Below are 22,511 nucleotides of genomic sequence, written 5' to 3'. Positions count from 1 at the left end.
TGTGTATGGTAGGTAGGTGAAGGCACTTGTGGATATGCAACGGAACGGTGCTTTTGTAAAAAACTATGTAACCGAATAATGAAATGCTAATTAAGGTGCAGTGGCTTTTTACGATTATAGCAAAAGTGTAGACTCCGCTTCCGAAATGTTATAATGAAAAATGTCGTTCATCAAATTCAATAATTGTGGTAGATAAGCAAGACTTCATAATGTACATAAATAAATAAAGTTTAATAAAAGTTAATAATGTAGGGAAGTCTCCTTTCTTTCGTTGCTCACCATTCCATACGATTTTCAAAATATCTGCACTTTTTTCTAAAATGTGAGCTTAATCTTCATAACACCAAAATACTAACAGATAGACAGACAGAGACACACAGGGAGTATTAATCCAAAAATATTAAGAGCTCCAGCGTAATACTCGAAAAAACAAATTTACGGGAGCAATAATAAAATATAAAATATACTTCACTATCCAGACTCAGCTTTTTCGTAATATTCTATTAAATCCGAGTGATGTAGCTGCTCTATTGAATTAGCCTCCGCATTTCTGAAAAGGCACTCCTCCCCTCGCATCGTCCGGCCGCGAATCGATTTTCCAAGTTAGATGCAATAGCATGCGCACTCGCTCTCTCCGAAACATCCATTTCGCCAACTTGCTAAATGTAATTCGGATGATTGAACGTACTATGTATTCAGAGTTTGGATACGTTTGATGCGAAATCATAGGCTTCTATACAGATCGGAACCTTTACACTATGCCTACTTGTTTGGTCCATCCAGATTTCGTCTATTTGAAATGCTGTATTTTTCTTTCATAGAATTTTTATAATTTAAATTTGGTATTAACTCTTACGATTGATGTTAAGAGGATTCATAAAGTGAAGATGATACAAACAGATGTATATTGATACGCTCAAGCAGGAGTACCTACGTCTCATAATGAGATCACGTATAATATGAAAAGTTTACCTAAGATTCTGATATTATTTCCGAAATTAAATTTTAGCCTTAGCATTTTAAAATTAGCACTAAATTCTGCTTCGTATTGTTAATCATGCTTAGTGATATCACCATTCACAAATATCGAAAGAGATACGATTTAGACATGATTGCAATGGCAAGAATAGAAATGTATGAAAGTATCATTTTAAGATTCGTCATAAGTTGATCAAAGTAGGTTCGGGACATAAAAACTGCGATGGTTGGCGATGCGCCAGATAAGCGGATCGACAACTTAATTAACACATGAATTTAATATATGATTACACTTTTATACATTGTCTGCCGAAGTGGTGTCTCTCAGTAACGGAAGGTGAGACTCACTTTGAGTCGTTGCCCCAACGCAGTAACATTAGTAGTAACAACGTCCGCATGTAAGTAAAGGAGATGTTTCAAAATGTATGGGCTCCCGGCCACCTTTTGTACACTATACTAAAAACTAAGAAAACATGCAAAGAACAATTCGTTGGGGTTTATTTTCTTCAAATCATGTTCGTTTAATTGTTAAAAAACAATAATTTACACTCAAACTTGCAACACAACAGTGGAAAAACATCATGGCGGTAGTGATTACCGTAATAATGTCATCTGTCATTCTATTGTAACTTGACTATATGCATTATATACGTTTTTTTATATTTTTTACGCGAATGGGCGTAGATATATAAATATTGTATTGTATGTATTGAGAAACAATGCCTATATTTGATAAACATTAATTATATTTACTTTCATAAATCTTGACTAAAAACAAACATACCAAAATATGTACTTCTATACCAATTTATTTTAGTTAAAACATTTAAGTGTGTAAATAGAACAACTTTAAGTACACATTTGATAATATTTTACTTATTCTTCACTTAGATACATTTTCAATATCTTCCCTTATCCATATTTTCATCCAATCATGTAGCAGGTTCTGTAATATCCTGTGACGAGCTCAGCCCAAACATCAAACAATGGTCATAATGTGAGCGCAACTACCTACGAGTACGGTTCGTTGCCCAGCGATGCAGTTGCAATAATAACTGATTATTTTGTCATCCCAAGAATGTCCTTGCCTTCCTAATGCAATTATTTAAAAAAAGAGAAATGTAAAAAGATTAGCTTCTCTAGTTTAAAATTATTAACGATTATTTCACGATTTATACAACTAACTGATGTATAATTTACCTGATGATGTTGAATCCTTGTCAACGCAATCCACAGCCATCGCACGAAAATCACAAGAGTCCATAAAACATAAGCTGGGTAAACAAGTGAGGTAGAATCAGTCCAAAATCGTAAGCAGCACAGAGCAGAAAACATATTCAGGATTAAAATGGAATCTTCTCACCAGTACATATTGATTCAACGTTTACATTGGAGTCCACTATTATTATATAATAATATGTATATATCCACTTTACACATATCAACTTGACAACTTCTTCTTTTTTAATTTGACATGTCACTTACATCTATAAAACCAGATACTATTTAAAAGGTGGTTTTGTTATAATTATTATAAATAATTAATTAAATTCAGAAATAATAACGGGATACCCAAAACAAAAGCCAGGTTGTAAAGTACTAAGGTAACAATAACTTTACGACAAAAACAGCGAAATACAGAATTACCGACATCCAAAGAGTATAGTAACCTATGTGTGGAGTACACATAGGTTACCTGACCGACATCGACAGTTTTGAAAACTTGACATGACAGTATTCCGCCATATTTAATATTTCAATGAGGAATGCTTATTTTAAATATTTTTAAACAGGAATACTTAAGGTTATCAAAATATATGTGTATTTTTCTTCAATTATACAAATTAATCATGTTTTTTAGATATAGTGTACATGAGATGGCCGAAAATGAAACATCTCCTTTATATTCATAAGTTCCTAGTAAAATATAGCTATAAAAATAGCACCATGGAACGCACACACACACACACATTGTTCTTCAAAACACCCGGGAAACCACACGAGGGTTCCTTGTTAGGGAAACCCCTACTAATTCTAGGTTGTCATTTTCAAATTGCAGGAAATACCTGCCTAGTGCTCCATTAGAAAAATTACTAACCCTTCAGCCCTCATAAAGCAATATTCGTAGGTAATAATTTGAATTGAAAATGAACGATTCAAAAATAATAGCAATGCTAGTTTCCGTGATAGAGGCCCACCCTCCCCTTTGAACGCTTTGAACTATTCATTGACACAATCAACATATTGCAACGTTCGAAAATAGACCCAATGCAATACGAGCAATAAGCAGGTTTCAGTGACGGGCCCCCGTTAATAGGGAGCAAATAGTAAGGGGAACTTACTTCTGTCTGATTTATGTACGAATGACACAACTGTATACGTGTAGCTAGGAATACGTACTACAAATTGGAGTGGCTGTGACGGTAATAATAGACCAAACAAAATTGGTTTATAAATACTTTTAATATGAAATCGAGAAAGGAAAAATGATTTTCATTTTGAACTTTGTATTTCTATTTAAATTAATGACATCTTTTATAGTGATTGAAAAATAAGGCTTCGTAGAAGCATAATAACAATGGAGTGGCGCTGGAATATAATTACGTGCTTATTAACTCGCTTTGGTTCTTGTCTATAGGTAAAAATGTTGTTATTAGTTTTATATCTACTAGTTAGAGACATAACAATTTTTACACCCCAAGACCAAAAAACATAAAACATTTATTCACTAGAAACATATTTTTAATATGCCACGTTTTTATAATGGATACGAGGGGCGCACGCGAAGCAAAATATAAATGAGAAGAGAGACTATCAGAAAAATGACTCCACATCATCTGCATTAATTATCCGTGCAATGCGCCCCAAGTTTTTCCTTCAAAATATTTTCTCTCTGTTTGGTCTGCAAAGCTAGGTATATAAAAATATATTTTTCTTGATTAATTATTTTAAATTAACTAAACCTGCATTTAAAAGTTTTCCATGCAAAAATAAATTGATGAAGCACTACAGAAAACACCACTCCTATTTCTGAGTTCATCAGCTATCTATTACAATAGCATTCATTATGGTTTAACTTAGATATAGTTCCTAAAGCTAACAATACTAACGCGCATATGACCGACCTCTGATAATACTACTAGTATTCGATTGCAAATTATTTGAATACTACCATGAACTGCAATGTTGAATTAACAAGACTGAATCATCATCAACCCAATATTGTCCCACTACAGGGCACGGGTCTCTTCTTCAGAATGAGAAGGATTAGGCCATAGACCGCGCTGGCCAAGTGCGTATTGGTAGACTTCACATACCTTTTGAGTTTTTTTGTTAATATAAATCTCAGGTATGCAGGTTTCCTCACGATGGTTTCCTTCACCGTTTTGAGCAAGTGATAATTAATTTCTAATACGCACATATCTTTTTTTTAAATCAAAGGTGCGTGCCTGGGATTTGAACCTCGGACTCCTTGTTCGAGAGGCCGAGTTTCTTAATCATTAGGCTAATCAACTGGACTGAATGGTGTTACGCAAAATTCTAAACATCTCCAAGACATAATTCGTCGTCTGAAGGAGGAGTGAGATAGAATCTGAGCGAACAGTGCAACAGGTTCTATTCCATCCTAGACAAAATTGGCAAGTTTTAGACATAGACACATCCTACACCGACTAACTACAATTCAGTACTCACTAAGGAGTAAGGAGTACGTGTGTTGACACACGTACAATCGGTTAAAAAAGGCACAGTGCGCTCATTAGGCGCGGTTTTGACAATGACGTCCAAATGACATGCACTCGTCGATCTGGAACGCTTGCGGTGAGCCTAATTTATGGAGAACATAATACATTATGTAAAACAAACACATTTTATTAATACTTGATGTTGTGTGTAGTAAATGAACAGACAGTGACTGCGAACTGGATGAAACTCCGCCTTAAATTGGAGGATTTTTAGCAGCGGGAAAGTAGAGGGTTAAAGACGAAAGTCTACTGGCTGCAACTCTTTATGTTACTGGTGGAGTATTCTACTTCAGTGCCGGTCGATTGCATACAGTGGACGCTTTTAAGTAATTAATTACTGTCATCAAGGGCAGTCGGATCTTAAACAGCAGTAGTAGATTAATATTAATAGATACTTTTGTAAGTTTAAAAATCTTTCAAGCCATAACCAGCATAGCAGCATTGTAAAATATAGGGGTAGATCGAGGATAGAATACAGGGAATTTCAGGGAAATTTGAAGGAGACTCCTTCGTGTCACACTAATATCAACCTAATCGTTTTACATAATGACAGACATACGTTAAACTTTGTCATATCATGACCACTCGGCCGCCACTCCTATGATTACGCGCTATAGAAGCAGTGTCCGCACAGTTGTATTGTTACTATATCTATTACTAGCTGACCCAGCAAACTTTGTACCGCCTCAAATCTATTTATCAAATATATTTCATATAAAATATAGCCTGTGTTACTCGTGGATAATATATCTTTCGAATGGTGAAAGAATTTTTAAAATCAGTCCAGTAGTTTTTGAACCTATTCATTACAATCATACAAACAAACAAAGTTTTCCTCTTTATAATATTAGTATAGATTTAGCTGGTTTAGGCAACTTGATTTATACAAAACATATTTCCCCACAATACTTCAATGGGTTCACTTGAAGAAATTGAGGGAAGCCACTGAGAACTGCGTACAATGGGAGCAGGAGTATAGTAAGTAGCTCAAGAGAATGCCTCCTTTGTTCTGGCAGGCGGCCAAAAGGCACCACTGCGCTGACATTGGAACCTTCACGACCTCTCGCTTTCTGCATATTGTGTACAGCAACTTTAAGACTCTCTTTGTTATTCGACATTTGCTTTAGGAACAGATTTGCGAATTGTTTTTGACATGTCAGAAACCGAAAAATACGGCTTGAAAGGTCTTCTATTGCTTAATATAAACGTATTCTGTTCGTTTAACTAGATTGGTATTTAATTCTTCAAAACATCCCATAGTAAGTACGAGTATATAAATTCGATTATATAAATCTACAGGATTTTAAAGCATTAAGGTAGGCCAGATTAGTCTGGTAATAATTAGTAGAGTCATTAAGAACATGAGCTATAGTTGCCACATTTTCATAAACAATACTTCATATAAGTGATTCAGTTTATGCATGTTTCGTCGCTCTAAAACCATTCCGATACAAGGTATGAATCACTATTATTGAAATTATACAAATAATTCCACTTCACTTATAATTACATACAGGTTATTGAACCAAGCCTCTTAATGTTCTCGAGTGGTTACAAAGTTCTCGAGTATCACTATCATGAATAGCGATTCATGAAACGCTGCCAAAAATGTTTGCAATACAGCCATTTAACTTTCAGGAAGTATTCGAGCCACCTGGAATACTTGAATGACCCGTTCCTGCCAAATGTTTGCGCAAGAAAAAAAATCAGCTTATGACGCTGTTTTAAGTAGCAAGTTTCTTGTAAGGAGAAAGCCAAATCGGTTACGGTAATTAGCTCGTTCGAAAACGGAGCAACGCGTTATGGCATTATAATTATCACACACCAGTCAATTTAGTGGAACAACGTAGGCGTTGAAACGGTGGAAACGAGTGTACATAGCATGGCTCTTTTTGCGCCGGTCTCGCCACGATGACGTCAAGACACTGTCAACATTAAATGGGTCAGTAGAGAAGGACGAATTACATTCGGATCAGCCGAAATTATTGAACTTTTGCGCGGCGACGGCCTTATTGAACTAGTACAATGGTACAATGAGATGATGACGAGAATCATCGAGGTTTAAGACAAAAGATTTTCATGATCTTTGTAAATAATCTGTCAATTTTGTTAAAAGAAAGAGGCATAACTGCGATTTTTGATATTAAATCGGCAGATTAATAAGATCTTAATGAACCTATTCAAAAGTATGAAAAACATCAAAGACCAAGAAATGTGTAAAGTAAATCATAATCACAAGACGTGGATAAATCGCGTGGTCGCTTGAGACGAAGACGTGTAGAATGATAAATTGGATATCTTATTTGGCTGCTTCCAGAGTCTACCTTTAACGCCAAGTTTATATCTCGCCGCCAGATGTTTGCACGAATGCCACGGCGACGATTAAATAAACTTGAGTAACTTGTAGATTTATTTGCAATCCAATCAACTATACTTGTGATGCTGTTTTTATTGGACAGAACGTCGTCTTGGCACTAATGCAAATAAATTAAGTAGTTGCCGATTTGTCTTCATTCAAAATGAAACACTCAATCGAATGCACGTATATTCAAACACAGGAACTGTAAGTATTTATTGAACTTGGTCAATAACGTGTAGAGTTTTAGTGAACAAACTGAGAATATACGCTTCATTGCGAGTGTAATCATCTGCATATACATATTATTGGGCGGCGTAGTGGGTGCGGGTCGATACAGCTAAAGTTCGTGCGGCATGAAATTCTGTTCCGTCGGATCGCACACCAGACGAAATCCTTGCTCCAGTAATGCAGCCGGCGCGAGCGGTCCGTTCGACCAATAGAAATGCATGAAATTCATGTACGGTCGGGCGACGGCAGAGCGCGCGGCCGCCCGGCAACAGGTCCGGCCGCGTCGCGCGATCAATACGCCGCCGCGCCGCCGCACGCCGCCCGCCGCCCGCCGCTCGACGGCCGAGCCCTTTCGATACCTCGTTACGCCCGCCCTCCGCCACCGTCGATCGGAACCATCTCGTTTGCACCGTACGCAATATCCATTTGTTTAAATCTGCAATCATCACGACGTTCCAATGGAATATTCAAAGCTTCACTGCGTCAATTGTCGTTAGAATACCAAGCATATCCACCTCGCTGGATACTCTCAGATCGATCAATCCATTAATAAATTAACAAAGGCGCACAGCCCTTCTACTCTGTCTGTTAATACCTGTAAGTACGGTAAGAACCAACTTACAAGGGGAGCTAGGCGAATCGATATGGCTTTTATATTCGCAGAATTTTAAAGTAGCAAACCGCAGTGCGTAACAGTTATGAGGACTGCGGCTCGTGGCCGTCGCTATTGTAGGGTGAACTGCGGAGCATGGAGGGCAGTTACAGAACCTAAGCAGGCGCTGTAAGTGGTTCCGGAATTAGCGCGGGCGTCATGCGATACGAGCATAAATCTGTCGCCACCCCCGCCGGTTGAGCTTCGCGTCTTCTTGCCACTAGCGCCGCCTCGGATCACCATATAAAAATTAAAACAATATTGTTACGACTATACCGATAACTTGATGGGCACACTCTCTGTCTCTATATCTCTTAAACATTAAAATTTTATATATTGATTCTAAAAAACATATTTGTATCAGCTGCACTGCAAGTAGTATACTAGTTATTTCAGTGAAGTCATCATAAATTATATATCTTGTTATATATAATATATAATGTTTTATCCAACATTTTGGTCCATCCAGACATTATCGCGGACATGATCGAATACATTTTCATGTGTTTGCCATGCGTCGTCCGTAGGCGGGCGACAGAGCGGCGTACACATCGACCATCCCGGCAGATATGCCTATGAGACGAAATTTGCATTTATTCAACACTACGGTCTGTACTACTCTGTACGTTGAACCGTAACCCCCTCAATACAGTCTCGTCCAATGTGTGAGTTTTCAAATTAAAGCATGTAACTTTAAGACAGGGTGCAATAATCAGATGACCTCATTGAAAAGAGTATTAAACCTAAATCTCTATAGTTCCTTAATTTAAAAAAATGTAATAATGTAAAACATAACTGTTTAAGTAATAAGGGAAAACAATGAAATGTAACTCTTAAAGCAGAAGGGGACATCCATAGGTATGTAATAGGTATACAAGAATCAGCTCAGGGGCGGGTTCCCCTTAAGATATACATTTCAGATACCAGTGTAAAGCAAACCCCTACGGGAATTTCCAAAATTTATAACTGGCTCTATTCAACATCTCGGAGGCCAATATCATTTTTCACGGGGTCTCAGCTAAGGACAGATTGCAAGTTCACGTCGCATAGTACTTATAATAAATACAAGCGTACATTATTCATGCAATATGGTGAATTACATTTGAATTGAAGATCTGGATGTCGGCCAAAGGAACAAAACGGTTCCAAAGAAAGGTTTTATTGTAGCGTTTGGAAGGCTATTGGCCCTATTCAAACCCTTATATAATTCTCGCGATATAATAGTGGTGGGATTGGTTAAACACACGCACATGAATAATAGCCTAGTGGCTAAATATTTCGTTTTGGGGCACGAAAATAAGGTCTCGCGAGAAATGTCAGTGAAATGAGATTACCTTAATTAGGACTATTTCAAGCGTTCGCTATGACTCACGATACGAGCCGTGATGTTAACTAAAACGTTATTGGTAGGCAGATTAAAAGGCATCGTTTCCTACAAAAAAAAAACAGAACATCTTGTAATAAGCGATTACGCAAATCGAATTGTTCCATGTAATGTGTTCTTTTTGTAGATTTTAGTTTTCGTCTATACCTAAAACCAAGTTATATTCTTGTGAATCTATTTTATGTGCCTAGTTTATGATGACAGTATGCCGTATATATTTTTTGTTTATGGCGTATCAGGGCGCTGGCTGTGACCCAAACCCACAAAAACTACTACAAACATGTTGAATTACAATTACTTGTTTAGACTAAGCATGACATATTTGCCTAGACTAAGCCGACTAACTTGTGTTTAGTGAAATAGCCTTCAGAGCTAAGTTCTGTAATAAAAACTGTAATATTAGTACTATGAATGAAAATGTATGAAATGAAAATGAACAAACAATTGAGACTGAAATACATATGAATAAATAAGTGAACAAGAATTGTAAAAATTGTGACAACAAGGAAATAGTCCGTTTTACTGTAGACATCATTTTGTCATCAACCACGATTGATTAGGCAACACACATTTCATAAAGGAGCGACAGAAAGGTAGCAATTTTCCGGACACTTAGGCAAGACGAGGGAAATCAGCATTCACATGTTGCAAAACCATTGAAAGTACAATTTAACATTTGTTAGGCAATATTCCAAAAATACATCATCTAAATAGCAACATCTTTAGCAGATTCGAAAACAAACTGTCTTCAACATTGGATTGTCAGGTGTTTCATCATTTTCATACTTTCAAACTGTAATGTCTTTAGAAATTCAACACTTGTTAATACGAGATAAGAAGAGCGTGGTTTATATATTTTGATAATGGATATTGAGTAACAATCAATTTAACTAAAATTCAGTGTACTTGACGTTTATCTAAAAAATCCCTTATATTCAACAGAATTAGGTACTGATTAGTTCCTCGTTACTGGTATCAAAGCGGAGTCTTAGCGATACAAGCACAAAGAGTTCCCTTCAGCGGTTGCAACAGCATCCGTCGACCGCATTTCACATGCAAAACAAATCAAACAAGACGAGCGTCGCTATCGAGTTACTTGATGCTTCGCGCTGTGCGATGTGCGTGAAATACTAATGCTTCCCGCTGAACGTATGAACCGTTTGGGTATCCAACTTTTTGGTAATACCAACATATTGTAATTCGATATTTTTATCAGTTTATACTTATTGTACGTGCAAAAAGTTTTAAAATAAAATATTTCCTCTCCTTATACGTACTAGTGGTAATGTTCGAATTTGTTGCTATATGAGATTTCATTTTATTGCCAGACTTGTAACCTTAAATAATAATAGTGCAAACAGTCTTAAATTTTATCGCCATTGTTATCCAATATCAGATCGGTAAAGCTGCTCCAATTCATACAACGAACTCTTAAAATATTGAACATTTGCTTAATAGAACCACACGAGAATTTTGGAAGAGCTTTAATAAGTAATGTGTCCGATACTCTAGATAACCTACATGTTTCGATATTTCCAAAAGACAAATTGTAAGACCACTACAAAAATTTACATAGAAATAGTTGATTACAAATTTCTCCAATTGTGTTGTGATTGCGGAAGGTGTGCAAATATACAACATTCAGGACGACCGGACGAATCAATCGGCGCGGGAGCAGCGCACCCGGCTGCCACATAGGGATTAGCTAATTGGACGCGCCGTGACGTCACGCACACCAATTGACAACTGAATACCCAAGTAAATTAGTACATACTCGTACTTAGAATAATATAAATATTTGTAGAAAACCCGAACAGAAATCGCAGTATAGCACGTGACCTAAACGCATTTTAATAATTAAATCAAACTAGAATACAGTATTCATACAAGTTTCGCGGTGCTAATTATACAATTTCAGGCACGACTGTTTTTACAACAATAGTGGAACATGACTTGAATTTTCTTTTGTATAAGTGCAAAATATTAACACAGTTATGCTAAGTGATGTCCCCATAGCGTTGACTGCAAGAACGGTAGCGAAAATTTGTGCGTGCCCGTTAAACACTCATCAGACTATGTACATGTTGCGAAAATTAAGCATACATATGTATAAAGGCAAGATAACTACTGATTTTTCTGGCACTAGAACCTTGAAATAATTTCTAACGTTTAATTAATTTGTGTACCTACTTAAATACAAAGATTCATGTGAACGCTGCGTTTTATCTGCAATAAAATGCAATTAATATCTTTTACTGGATGAAGATATTTCCTGAAATCTATAATAATTTGCTTATTTTTTCTTCTTACTTTAATCACATGTAGTGTATCTTGTACAGGGGCAACACCTGTAATGGTATATTAAAACGACTGGTTTAAACGCATATTTAGTGCGTCAACTCAGTCGGGTGGCACGCATTACGAAATCGCAATGCTGAAAATGTTACGCTGATGGCCCCCACTGCCGTCACGGTATCTCCAGGAGCTGAAGGCATCATTTGTTAAGTGGTCGCGATGGACAACGCTCGGCGGTTCGCAAGTATGCCAGGCCCAAGGCCCTTGCCTCTCCTTGGTAACTCCTGGCGTTTCGCTATAGGGCTGAAACCGTGGAGAACTCGCGCTTTGGACATAACTCTGTGGAGTTTGCGCGTCTTAGCCGGCACGGGCGGTGCTGCAAAGGTCGCGAAATTGTTTGGGCATCCCGATTTAGTATTTCCTTTCTGTGCCGAGGAAACCGCGCGTATATACCGACGTGAAGACTCGATGCCGCACAGAGCGGTCGCACCGTGCCTCAAACATTATAAACAGGAACTGAGAAAAGATTTTTTCGGTGAAGAGCCTGGTCTGATAGGGGTGTAAGTGTTTTTGAGATTTTCAATATTTATATAAAGTGGTGAATTCTGTCATTCCATATAAAAAAAAAATCTTTTATAATTTTGACAGGCATGGCATGCCCTGGTCGAAGTTTAGATCTAAAGTGTCAAAGGCCCTAGCTGCACCCGAAGCAGCTAGAGCTGCAGTACCAGCATTGGACGATGTAGCCGAAGATTTTATAAGGAAGTAAGTCATTCTCAAATAATATCCTTAGATACCACATCTTCCGTAAAATAATAAAACAAAATTTTAGGTCCTACAAAATGAAACTGGAATGTCCTACCGCAATAACGTCACAAACAATAAGCAATCATACGCCTACAACTTTGTCTGTTACCTAGCCTTATCGATAAGATAACTCGTTTATGAATTAAATCGGCAGTCAACTGAACAAAAAACTTTACTTTGACAAATCCTAGTTAATTGAAACATAATATGTTTATTCATGAAAACATTACAAGAACAAATGACGGCAAAAAGATTTTAACTGCTGTTGACAATGTTTCTGCTGCTGTTGACATATAACAAGAATAAATGTGTATTTTCGACAAGAATTCACTATAATCATTAACAAATTATAAAAAGGTGCTTCAATAAGAAACCAGATTACATGTCAGTCAAAAACATCATTACGAAGCAATGTGTTAACTAAACTTGTTAATTTAATCGCTACACATAATTCGCGGGGCAAAAACTAGTGCAGTAACCGAACGGAATGCTAACCCAGACACTCGTACTTATTTATTAGCTTTAAATCCACTTATGAAACTGAACTGACTTATCTCAAAAGTGACATAAAACGTAAACCACGTTAAAAGGTTAGAAGCGGTTGATATGTAAGTACTATTGATACAGTGTCTATTGGATAATGTAGTGGGACTGCAGAATCTCGGTTTAATGACCACATCCCGTTTTTAACAACGACTGCGTCTGCGCATTTGTTTTGTACACCACTACGCGCTGACTGACTCACAGCGGGAAACAACAATCTCATTCAATGAAAAAGTTACGTCTCGATTGACTGGTATCCACGCTATTAGACATCTACTTACTACTAACTTATGCATTTTAAAACTTAACTTGTTGCAATTTACATTTATGGAATGTTGTTGGTAGCATGGTTGAATTCCATGACAGTAATTAATATCTAGAGAATTTTAAATAGAGGTGCTAAATTTGAAAATGACATGAATATAATTATATGATACAATGATGGGAAAGATATTTTTGATTTTTTAGGATGGAGAACATGCTTGACGAAAATAAAGAATTGCCAGCGGACTACCTTACAGAGCTCTACAAATGGGCTTTAGAATGTGAGTTAATAACATTTAAATTTTCTCAGAATTTTTATAATTCAACTAAACCTTTAGTTAAATAACATTATTCTTGAACTAATCAAATTAAATGTGATTTAAGATAAACGCTTTAGTACACATACATTATAAACATATTAAATAAAAATTAGATACTCATTTAAACAATGAGAAATAAATTTAAAAGTTCTTTGTATGCTAATTTGCGACAACTTATTTTTCCAGCGGTCGGCGCATGGGCATTGGGCACAAGGTTCGGGTGTCTAGACAATGACGACGCTGAAGCCAGGGAGATCATTAAAAGTATACACGGTTTCTTTCACAGCGTACCAAAGTTGGAACTATCAGCTCCATTATGGAGACTCTATTCAACATCATCTTACAAAACATATATAAACGCACTAGATTCCTTCAGAACGCTCTGCTTGAAAAGACTGACTGACAAGGGAATATGTGCTGACATAGAGAAGGCTTACGGTAAAAAAGTAGCAACGATTCTTGCATTAGATCTATTATTAGTGGGCGTGGACACAACAGCAGCGGCTGCGGCGAGCACGTTGTACTTACTGGCGACAAATACCAGGGCACAAAGGAGGTTGCAACAAGAATTGGATAACAAGCTGCCCGTGGGCAGAGTTCTTAATAGCAAGGACTTGGACAGGCTACCCTATCTCCGAGCTTGTATCAAAGAAGCTTTGCGGTAAGTTCATAGACTACTTAAAATGAATATCTATTGAATTTACAAACTTTTCAACAAACTTTCTCGAAAAAAATGTATTTTTTCATTCACTGAGATAGCTAACAAGCGTGCAATGGTAGTTGTATTAAAAAATGAAAATCCAGAGCCAACCTTAAATAAAAACGCGCTACCTAAGAGTAATCACTAGCCACTAATGGCGAAACGTTTACAGACAAGTCATAAATAAAAATGTCTGCATGAAATTGCCTATCCGACTACCTAGACCGGCCATCTCACGGCAATAGTACTCCCAATGATTTGCGCTCATAAAAGTGGGCGTTCCCGTTTCGCATAATGGTTCACTAAATTGGTTATGCAATTTCTGCTTCACAAATTATACAAGTGCTGCTCCGTACCAATTGAGCGGGTTTGGATTTTTTATATCGCTCTTACCATTCAGTACCTACCTAACCAGCGTACTTGCTTGTGCTAACGTATAGTTTTTTAGAATTATATATAGTCACTCATGCTTCACGAGTCTTTGTGGTTAGTGGTTTTATAGAATCATAACATGTACTTAGCTACTTCCACGCGCAACTATAACAATGGACAAAGGAACCGATCTTACTATATCACCCGGTCCATTACATACATTACAACATTACGTTGTTTGATTGGAATTTAAAAATATCGACGACCATATTGTTAACCTATACTTGTAGTTTTTATTTCTATACCAAACACTGTTTGTTTAATGAAGATATTTTTCCTTTTAGATTCTCCCTGAACATTTATTTAGTTCATCATATTTTAAGGTTCCTTGCCAAAAGGGTAAAGATGGAACACTATTACTAAGCCTCTGCTGTCTGACCGTTTGTCACAGGACTCTTCCTTTTACTCTTGAACCGCAATAGATACTTGAATTTTTATAGAGGAGGTATATCGGTGGCCGTATATTGGTATTTATTCAAAACTGATAAAACTGTTTCCAGCGAAACATTAATTCACAGAATATGTAATAACAGCCATACTAGATAAATACACGACATTGTATCGTGGTTGTATCGTAACCTTTGTTAGCCAAACTAGAGCGTAATCAGATCTCGTTCGTAGCTATGTGGCCTGTAAATCAATAGTTGCAAAGAGTACCACGTAACACGTTAACCGTGATCAATCCTACCTTCATATACATCGATACGTGTACATACATACACATAGGAATATCTCGAACAGCAGTAGTAATGCAAGCGATTCGACTTAAGTTTCACAGAGTATCACCTCGAAACCTGTTTCAGTTAAATGCGATACTCGACACAAAATATGGCGAATATCGATATCTGAAACATCTGCGGTAATTAATTGACCTGATTAATGTGATCGCGCTGAAACTAGAACTTGGTACATGTTGATATACTAAAATTTAGTCATGTGATAGTTGTTGAGGCGATAAGAATGTAATGACTACAAGATGAATATTACCTTATTTGAATTTGTAGGCTTGAGGAAAGTCACACACAACTACCAACAAGAGAAATAAACATTAGATGCAGAAGACCACACGTATATGTATTGGCATTCTGAAACATTTATGAACTCACAATTCTCTACATAACTCTTTCTGCATTTTATATATGACACATACGCAATGTTGATATACGTATGTATTTTATTTATTATATACTTGACCTGTTATGACACATATATGAAACGTACACGAGACTAGCTTGATTAAGCCTTGGTTAAACTCAAAGCTCGGAAGAAACTACATATTAGAAACTGCTATAATACTTCATAAATACTGGAGGCATATAAAAACTTCAGGGGCGGCTTCTAAACGTTTTTTCTAAGCACCACTCGACTGAAACTAATAACGTTGTGGAATTTTCATATCATGACTTTGTAGGCATCAGAAACTAGACGTCAAGTCGCACAGAGAAAATATGCAATCGCTGCATTTCCGTACATTTATAATAAAAATATTGGGAAAATATCTAAAACATTGAAGAATTCTTTATCGTTTAATTATGCCAACACGACTGCCATAACTTTTTTGCCTTATAATAGCAAGAAAGGAATTTATAGCGCTGTTTTCATTTCTTTAAGTTTCGGTTCGAAGGACGTTAAACGGCAAATTTTAAACGAATCTGATGAACTGATTAAGATGATGTCTTACATGAGTAGTAAGGGCATGAGACCCTTATGCCATTTAAATTTAAGGACAGATTTGATGATAGTATATCCATTATTGACAAGTCATGTAGATGTTAACAGTCACGTCTGCGCTGACTGTCATATCAGGTGGCCTTTTAACTACATCCACAAAAATCAATTGATGCTTTAATACTATTTTTTGTATTAAAATAAATATCAGTAGACACGTATCTACATAGATTAATAACAAGAAAAAATGTGGGTTTTTTACCTAGCGTTTAAGAGTTAACAATATATCATGATGCAGATACGTTATCGGCATTCCGATTACATTTTCACTTTGTGTTACAGGATCAAACCGGTCATATTGGGCAATGGCCGCTGTATACAATCCGATGCGGTTATATCAGGATTTCAAGTTCCTAAAGGCGTACGTAATTACGTATTTTAATTCTTGCCTTGCGTGTTTTAATCTGTTTGTCAATTCTAATAGATGTAAAAATACCAGTTTTTTATGATTTTGCATACCTATAGGAATAGGTACAGTAGCACCTACATGGTGTTACATCAATAAAATATATCCTATATTCAGTCTCGGCTGCAAATTGTTGTTTTTACCCAGTATTGGTATATTTTAATTATCTTATAGTTTTTACTGCTCTATATCGGAGCAAATTCAGACTTTCATAGGAATATCTTACAACTATTAAGAGTTCCTTTGGTCACTTCGTCTATGTTTCAAATGAAGTCTAAACATCAGGTTTAGGTACAACTGTAAAATAATTATTACATTTGGTCGGGTAGTCTCTTTAAAGTTTCTTTTCTCATTTCAGTCCCACATAGTGTTCCCACATTACATACTATCCAACGAAGAGAGGTACTTTCCGTCGCCGAAAGAGTACGTGCCCGAGCGTTGGTTACGAGACACCGATGTCGGGGGGCTCGGAGACAAAGGGAAATGTCCAGCGAGACATCTGCATGACCGTGACCCTGCATCTCACGAAAATAAACAAACGGAGCACCAGAAATACAGTCAGTGTTCTCGTGCCGAGACCGTCTGGCGAAAGCAAAAAGAAATAGGCATTCACCCGTTCGCTTCCCTGCCGTTCGGGTTCGGACGGAGAATGTGCATCGGGAAAAGGTTCGCCGAAGCGGAACTGCAACTTTTACTCGCTAAGGTATGGATCTTTTATATTATTTTTATGTAGAGTGATAATAATGAATGCAGAGTATTCATGAAATGTTTAGATGCAAACTGTAATAGCATGGTAGTGGCCGCAAGTTTTAAAGGTATAGTCTAGTAAATATCGATAAATATAAACCAATAGAGGAAATATGATTGCGACAATCTTATTGAGTGTACTTGCTCAATAGCGACAGAGCAATGAATCATGTGAAATAATTCTTATGACTTTACACACTCGGCATATCACATTCGATTTTACGAATTTTATCTTACAATTGGACAAAAAGCAAACGTGACTTACAGATCTATACGTTTATCTTATGCTTTATTGCTTTTCAGACTTTCTACAAATTCGATGTATCGTGGAAGCACGCAGAGCTAACGTACAGCGTGACACCGACGTACATACCCAACGAGCCCTTAAAGTTCACCATGGATCTGAGACAAAACCGAACAAAATAGATTAAGTTATTAGAGTACTAAAATTTTAATAATATGTTATGCCATTGAATTATATTGTAAGATATTGTGATAGCCAAAAAGAATACATATAGTGAATATAGTCCCTATAATGTGAAAAGTAGTAATAGTTACTCCACTATTATAGTATACTTGTACGTACGTAGGCATACCTCTGAATTATATCTAACGTCTACATAAATCCTTCTTCGTATCATTCGCTAATAATTTTAAAAGAACGTTCAAAGTGTTCACTGGCTATATATTATACCCAACTACCAATAACTACATTACAAATCGTTCAACACCATACATAGATGACTCAACCTTTTATATGGTATCAGAGTAACACATTAATAATAGAGTAGGTATAGTTCATTATAACAGAATTAAATATCAACATTCCTAACGTGCGGGCAAAAACTAGACCATTCGGTCTAATCAAATAACATAACTTATCATAGTGTAATGAGGACATTGACTTTCTGAATTGTAATACACAAAAAAAGAAATATTTCCGATATGATTCGTTATTAAAGTAAGATGAAAAAAGTGTAGTAATAAGTTCTAATACTAATAGAAAATAACAAATGAGAAGAATAAAAGTCAGTTGACTTTCAAATATATCATCAGATCTTTAACCCATGTAGCACGTATGTCGAACATAATTAGTAAATATTATAAAAAGCAGACTGCTTTAAAAAGTATTAACTGAAAAGGACAGTAATGTAGTCTATGTTACTTCAATAATTAAGAAGAATCCAACGACACCACATGCTAAAATCCGTAAAGTCGTTTGGGCTTTAGGGCATGCCAAAGAATCAATCATCAAATCATTATACAAGGATAAGCAAATTAAGAAAAATATAAGATATAGCCACTTACTATTTGGCGGAGTCGTTGAGCTGGTACTCATTGGAGCGGCCGAAGCACTCCTGCACGCCGCTGTCGGCCCACAGCCTCTTCATCGCGGCGAGCAGCTCCTCGCTGAACGGCTCCGTGTCCTCCATCCGCTGGATCACGTCGAACACCATCTTGCCGTCGCTCTGTGGTAAAGTGCAATGTTTTAGATCTTTTCACTCGTTTTGATCCTCTACGGCTAACAAGGGAATAGACAGACTGTCATTCTATAAGTCTTTATTCATACATATTTTAATTGGCGACTCCTCTGGTGTTGCAAATGTCCATAGGTAACGATGACTGCTTTCCATCAGGTAGCCCGTCTGCCTCATCGTTTAGGTATAGGTTTAGGTAGATTCGCACGTTTTAAACGAGCATACAGTCCACCTGATGGTAAGTGTTGACTACCGTTCTGGGGCAACTGTAATCGAGCCCAGATAAAATTAGAGCCATTAGAGTCTGTGAGCTAAATTGAAACACTTCAAAAGCATTTCGTGTGAAAGAAATTGATTTGATTGAAATCTAGGAATAGCAAAACTGAAAATATTTCTGCTTAAAACTAGCAACCTTCGAACTACAGTGATCCAATTTGTTGGTGTTGCAGTGGAAATACATTTAGGTGTTCAAAATTAGTCCTCGGTACTAACAATAGTCCTACTGGAAACTAGTAACAGCAGTCAATGGTTTCTATTTGAACACTATTCAGTTATATATGTGTATGGTTTGAGATTGCTATTTAAGAAGTAAACAGTTATAATGCGATGTGACTTTAACTACCTGCACTAGTTTAGAATCTTGTTGAGGAAACTAAATTGTAATGCGGTTAAGGAAAAACTACGCTTAGGTAGAGTCATGTTTTATAGTTTCATTAATTATACAAATTCATCACTATTATGACTTTGTTAGAAAAAAGGATTTGCAAAATTGTCAAATTTTCTGTAGTTATTGAAAACTTATTACTATGATGTTGCCACAATACTTTTATTAACAAAGGTACTAAAGAATACATGTAAGGAAAACACAACATATAAAATATATTTTTAACTCTCATATCCGTTATTTATGCCTCGTATCACCATTTATTTATTGGATTATAAAACAGCTTAAAAATGTCCTTTGCAATATACTAGAGTTCAAAATCATGTATGCACTGATTTTATACTTATTTTTAGCTGTAGAGCAGTAACATGACGTAATACACCACACATAGCAGCATTAAACGACAGCGTTGCATAATCCACCCTTAATTTAAAACTCTGACTAAATCTCTATCGCCAACATGCTTTACGCCACGTCATTGTCGCCCGACCACCTGCCTGTATAGCTTCCCCCTTAGATAACTACGTGCCTACGAGTATGTATTAAAGGGTTGCTTTCATGTGCCATTATACAATGAACACGAATGAATTTTACACTAAGAATAAGTTGCATATTGCTTCGAATATAGCGTAGAGGCGAAAAATAAAAGTGTTTACCTATTTAAAAATAATAAATATAATACAAAATCATCATGACAGAGATTAAATAATATTATTTACACATTTTAAAGGTGTAGATGAAAATAAATTGATTCCACTACAGCATTAATACCATCATTTTTTTGCTGGACTACATAATGACCAAAGAAAGAAAAGAGAGTTCTATGCATTTAATGCTTAAATTGCGTAATGCTTGTTATATTTTATTTACTTGACATAATGTAAAAAGAATAAAAAAGACAACGATACGTTTGAAAACGGGGAAACGTTTCATAAACACGAACACCTTGTCGGATGCCGATGGCAACATATCCTGACTCACTCTTAGATAATAATATGCAGAAGCGTAATGGAGATAGGGGGGCAAACATTATAATGTTGATTAAAAGCAAGTACCTAAAAGCGTTATCATGTCTCACTCTAGAACAAAGACCTCGCAGCCGGTGGCCTCGGCTAGAGTGATGGGCGAAACTAGTGACGAAAATCAACATACAAGGGGAAAATATTTTAAAGAAATTCCATCACTCAGTTAATCATATACCACTGTGTGATACTGATAACAAACGAGAAATTAAAAACATTAAATCTTTCGATGTCTGAACAATTTCCATCGTTATCTTCATGAATTAATTATTTTTTCACAAAATGTTATTACAAATACGCTAGAGATGACACATAATGGGTGCTTTTAAACATAAAAATCATTTTTTTATTCAAGAGTCAAGGACACACTGGAAATAGTAGAAATAGAGAAACTTTAGTTTGTTTAGTATTTAACTTTCAAAGATTTTGTATACTGCTATCAAAAATAATATTTCTACACGAATTAAAATAATTTTTGTGAACTGTTAACATCGTCACAAGAGAAACTTTATCTAAATATCTATAAAGTATTAAACGTTAAGCAACGAGTTATTTAGGCGATTTTTTCTAACCATTGACACACAAAACATAATCTTGGGAATATTCAAAGTATTTAATCGATTGTTCAAATGTAAATTTACACTACACACTATCCTAAGCACATATGGAGTGCTACGTAAACCACCGTGTGAATATACCTTTATAGTGATGAACGGGCTTAGATAAGTTATCATAGTACATACCACTGCCCGTACTGTTTGACATTCCCACTACACTAACATGGCGATTATGTAAAGTAAAAGTTTTAACACATGAAAATATACTCGTATAACAGTATTCTATTAAAATCTAAAACTTCGCTGATTAAACCATAAAAAGACGTTTAAAAGACACAAGGTTCTGTACATTTTCATAATATTCATCAATAGTGTTATATAGGATCCGTTACCGAAAACAGACCTCAAATCTTGACATTATCACTACTTAAAAGACAACGATTTCAGGACTACATTATTTTTTCAATCGAAAAAAATCGTGGGTTTTTACCCGAGCACAATTTTTTATGAAAATAGAAGCATAATATGTCCATCTTATCTTTCGGATTATGTATCTTTAGTACTTTCCAAGTTAAAAGAGAAGATAATCATAACACGTGCATTAACTAAGCCGTTTTAAACAAGGTAGACAACTTGTTATATATAGAGATGAATATAATACATTGCGAAGAATATACATAACACGTGTATTAAATACGCCATATTAAACAAGGGTTGTAGAAGTAGCGGATAACTTGGTATATGAAGATCAATATTATACATTGCGTATTCATGAATGCCGCACTACGGAGCTCTTGTGTTTATTGTCCATACTGTTTGTGTACGAATGCAGTTGAGCTAATGAAAGCGCTTGACGGTTTATATATTTTCACAAATTGCAGATTCTTTTTTTCGTTTCAGTATAAAAGTCAATACTTTTTACTTTGTCATATTTTCTGTGTATTCTCGACGCGATTAAGTATGACTATAAACCGTGGATTTTAGGTGGAATTATCTGTTTAGAAATGCTACAAAAAGCTACGAAATCTCAGAAATACTCATTGTCTAGCTGAAAACAAATAAACAAATGTGTGTCTATATTATAATTACATTAATGATATTCCATTGACCAGATGTTTTCGACCAACCAGAAGTTATAACTAAAAGTCTATAGCCTGAACTCTTAAGCTATGGAGGCACGTAGCTATATACATATGTGTAAAAG

At 36.0% G+C, this 22,511-nt stretch overlaps 2 protein-coding genes across 3 annotated transcripts in view; one reads left to right on the top strand and one right to left on the bottom strand.

The window, feature by feature from the left end:
- The window catches only part of Galphao (G protein alpha o subunit), a 48,038-nt gene that overhangs the window by 7,695 nt on the left and 17,832 nt on the right, over positions 1-22,511 (bottom strand). For both annotated transcript variants that reach the window (XM_073086601.1, XM_073086600.1), the window contains exon 4: positions 18,895-19,055. In XM_073086601.1, coding sequence (XP_072942702.1) covers positions 18,895-19,055 — 161 coding nt within the window. The remainder of the gene's footprint in view (positions 1-18,894; positions 19,056-22,511) is intronic.
- LOC140752338 (probable cytochrome P450 49a1) lies at positions 11,824-18,211 on the top strand. Its single transcript, XM_073086599.1, has 7 exons — positions 11,824-12,199; positions 12,288-12,404; positions 13,458-13,534; positions 13,760-14,234; positions 16,716-16,794; positions 17,198-17,542; positions 17,890-18,211. The coding sequence occupies exons 1-7, from the start codon at positions 11,859-11,861 to the stop codon at positions 18,010-18,012; spliced, it is 1,557 nt and encodes a 518-aa protein (XP_072942700.1). The 5' UTR covers positions 11,824-11,858; the 3' UTR covers positions 18,013-18,211.

Source organism: Epargyreus clarus, unplaced genomic scaffold (assembly GCF_041222505.1).
Source record: "Epargyreus clarus isolate Ecla_fem2 unplaced genomic scaffold, WU_Ecla_fem_2.2 ptg000024l, whole genome shotgun sequence".
Taxonomy (NCBI): Eukaryota; Metazoa; Arthropoda; class Insecta; order Lepidoptera; family Hesperiidae; genus Epargyreus; species Epargyreus clarus.
The sequence above is the reverse complement of the archived record's forward strand: the minus strand, read 5'-3'. Positions and strand labels throughout refer to the sequence as shown.